General features: G+C 42.4%; 1 protein-coding gene across 1 annotated transcript in view; it reads left to right on the top strand.

The window, feature by feature from the left end:
* EFTUD2 (elongation factor Tu GTP binding domain containing 2) overlaps nt 1-3,398 on the top strand; it is a 49,903-nt gene that overhangs the window by 15,614 nt on the left and 30,891 nt on the right. The window contains exons 5-7 of the mRNA XM_019665555.1: nt 782-1,261; nt 1,723-1,750; nt 2,599-2,634. Of these exons, the coding sequence (XP_019521100.1) occupies nt 782-1,261; nt 1,723-1,750; nt 2,599-2,634 (544 nt within the window). The remainder of the gene's footprint in view (nt 1-781; nt 1,262-1,722; nt 1,751-2,598; nt 2,635-3,398) is intronic.

The following is a 3,398-nucleotide window of genomic DNA, read 5'->3' on the forward strand; positions in this document are numbered from 1 at the left end:
TTATTGGTGATGTTAACTTTGATCAGTAGATTAAGGTGGGCCTGCCAGGTTTCTCCAGTATAAAGTTGCAATTTCCCCCTTTGTAATGATTTGTGGAGAGATACCTTGAGTCTGTTACACATTCTATTCCTTATCAAACTTTACCTACCATTTTTATCATCCATTGATCACTCCTAGCTTATTTCTGTGATAGTTGCAAGTGGTGATTTTCTAACTCTTATTATTCCTTTTGTATTTATTGGTTGGAATTCTATTGTAAAGAAGAGTTTTCCCTCTTCTCTCGTTTCCTTATTCATTGTCAGTATGGATACACAGATTTTAATTTTACTCATGGGTTATAGTCCATTACTATCCTTATATATATATTTTTTTTAATTATTATTTTTTATTGTGAAATACACATTTTTTAGAATTAGTTTCAGCTGTATCCTTATATATTTTTGATGCTCTAGTTTTCCCAGATTTGGCCAGCCTCCTTCAGGCTGGCTTCTTTGTCCTTTTGACACGTGTCACCTTTTTTTGAGTACTTCCTTACTTTTAGGTACAAAAAGATGTTCTAGACTCATCTTGTACTCTGCCTGCCCCAGTCCTGGAATCAGCCATTTCTTCAAGGAGCTCTGGCTCCTTAGGGTGGGACCCGGTACTTAGAAACAGGGGTCAGGGTATGTTCATTGCCACGGGGTGAGCACTGCTTCTAGGTCCTTTCATTGAACACAGGTAATAAGCACCCATACATATCTATAACTATTTCTACACATATATATTAAAAATCATTAACACAATCAGAAAAGAAGAAATCATTGCTTTATCCCAATTCCTGCAATTCCGTTTCAGCACCACAGGCTCTTCCTCGGCCTTCCTCCATTCCTTCCCTAGCACGTGGGAGCATGGCTCCCAACATCATCAGTGTGTTTATTCATCCCTCGGTCCTGCGACATGCCCCCTTAAAGTTCCTGAGTCTGTCTTTGGGCAAGATAACCTCTGCTTCCACCCAGCAATCCTATCTCCCCAGGTTCTCTTTTCCTCATACTTCATGTTTTGAAATAGTGCCCACTTTGACGTGCCGTTTGCTCTCACCACCTTATGGTTCTCAGGTGATGCTGAACACAGAGCGGCTGATCAAGCACGCGGTGCAGGAGAGGCTGGCAGTCACCGTGTGCATCAACAAGATTGACCGGCTGATCCTGGAGCTGAAGCTGCCTCCCACCGACGCCTACTACAAGCTGCGCCACATCGTCGATGAGGTCAATGGGCTGATAAGGTACAGGGACCTCAGCAACTCTGCTTTTTATGCATCTGAGCCTTGAACACCTCTGGGGGCAACTCTGATTTCTTGGCACGCGTGATGAGCCTGTGTGACAGGCCTAGGGGCTCCTTCCATGGCTCCACAGGAGTTGACTGCACAGCGTGGCCTCGTTAACTCTCTGCCTTAACCAGTCGTGCAGATTAACACCAATCTTCGATTTAATGTTGTGGTCAATACTGTGAGCTCTGGAATCAGTCTCATCTTCACCTCATACCAGCCCTGTAAAATTGAGCAAATTACTTAAGCTTGCGGAGCCTCCGTTTCTGCTTCTGTAAAAAGGGAGTAATAATAACAATAATAATTGCCCAGTGAGATGCATGAGAAATTAAATAGATATTTGATGTAACATACTTAGCACAGTGCTTAGCACACAGTAACTGATTGGTGAATAATGCTAACTGCTGTTATCTTATTAGTGCAGACTCAGTTGGCTGTCGTCTCTGGGTATAGCTGCTTTACAGAGGGGTTTACAAGGGCTTACATTAATAAGTATCAGCTGGGAGACTTTAGAATATAGTATCAGGGTGTCTTTGAAGAATAAGTTAAATATGTCTTAAAGACAGTTTTATCTGGGTGACTTCTTGAGGCCCTTCCAAGGGCTTGAGGGGAGGCCATCCTACCAACAGAACGCCTCTCCAGTTGAGGGCTGGGGACAGTACCTATATGGCCAGAGACAGATTTATATTTAGGAGCTGCTCCAGTTTACAGCATTGATTCTCAACAGGGATATCTTCTGCCTGTCTCTGAAAGGGCTGAGAATGACTAGAGCCCAATATAACATCAGTCCAAAATATGAAATGATAAACTTCTTTTAAGAGGGCTTCTTGGGGCCGGCCNCCTCTATAAATAAAATACAATTGGACCTTGTTGTTTTCATGATAAATTTAAATGCCTGTGAATGAGGCCAAGTGCGGCTGCAAGTCTCAGTGCAATAATTGTTCAGTCTCTGCCAGATTGACTGTTTTGACATGTGGGGGTTCCACGAAGGCTGGATATGTCTCCCTTTACCACTCCTAAGAATTCAGTACATTTGATATAATTTAGCTCTCCAGCTCTACCTGGTCTTCAGTGACCACCCCCACCCCCAAAAAAACACATCCAGCAGCATTTTCCATCTGGGAGGGCACTGGTCTCATTGTCTGGAATTTCTGTAGGGACATCCTGTTCTCTTCAATCTATCTTCTCCTGAGGCAGAAACCGTTGAGTTGGGAGGTAGTGAGGGAAAGTGATTGATGGCTTGTGTGGGAGAGGAGTCTGAATTCCGGTGGTAATGACAGTTCTTTTTTTTTCAGCTGTGCTACACCGACATCCTCTTCACAGAGCAAGAGGTACGTGTGCCTTGGAAAATCTGATTGTTGCCCACACCAGACCAGCAGCGGTGGTTTTTAAGGAATATAGGGAAGCCTTTATGATAACACTTTGGTCCACACTGCACCCCCACGCCCCCTTACTCCCACCTCTTTATCTCCTCGCTTCTCCCAGTCATCCCAGGATCTATAACTTGAGAGCTGGGGAGGCAAGCTATAGGGGAAAATCCTGTCCTTGACTGGATTTAATTTGGCTTAATAGGGCAGATATCAAGGTGATGTCTATATGCATGATTTTTTTAAATGGCATCATTTAAAAAATCTATAAGATGACTTCATAGGACGATCTCTTTCAGGAGTAGCTTGTCTTTGGGAATGAGTCCGTCTGTCTTTGTGCTTCTCTTTCTGTATGAAGGAGTGAGCATACATCTCTGCCTTTCCTATTCCAACTGGTTATCCTTTCTTTCCATCTGGATCTTTATTCCTCCCCTCTAACGCCTTCTCTTTCCCCCTCTCTATTTCTGGCTTTTTTTTCTTGAATGAGCACATGGAAAGCTCAAGTACATAAGTACGGTTAACTAAAGAAACTTGGAACGGTGCCGAAATATGATAAACAATCAGCAAATGTTAGCCGTTGTTGTTTTTTAATAGATTTATTTGACTGGAGTTTAATAATTATTCAATTATAGTTTTTATATTTTTTAAAAATCTAAAATGCCCCCAGATTTGTTTCCTTTTACTTACATGATGCCTGGTTATTATTTTTTTGTTTCCAGTGTATGAGG

The sequence above is a fragment of the Hipposideros armiger genome, unplaced genomic scaffold, assembly GCF_001890085.2.
Source record: "Hipposideros armiger isolate ML-2016 unplaced genomic scaffold, ASM189008v1 scaffold_447, whole genome shotgun sequence".
NCBI classification, from domain to species: domain Eukaryota; kingdom Metazoa; phylum Chordata; class Mammalia; order Chiroptera; family Hipposideridae; genus Hipposideros; species Hipposideros armiger.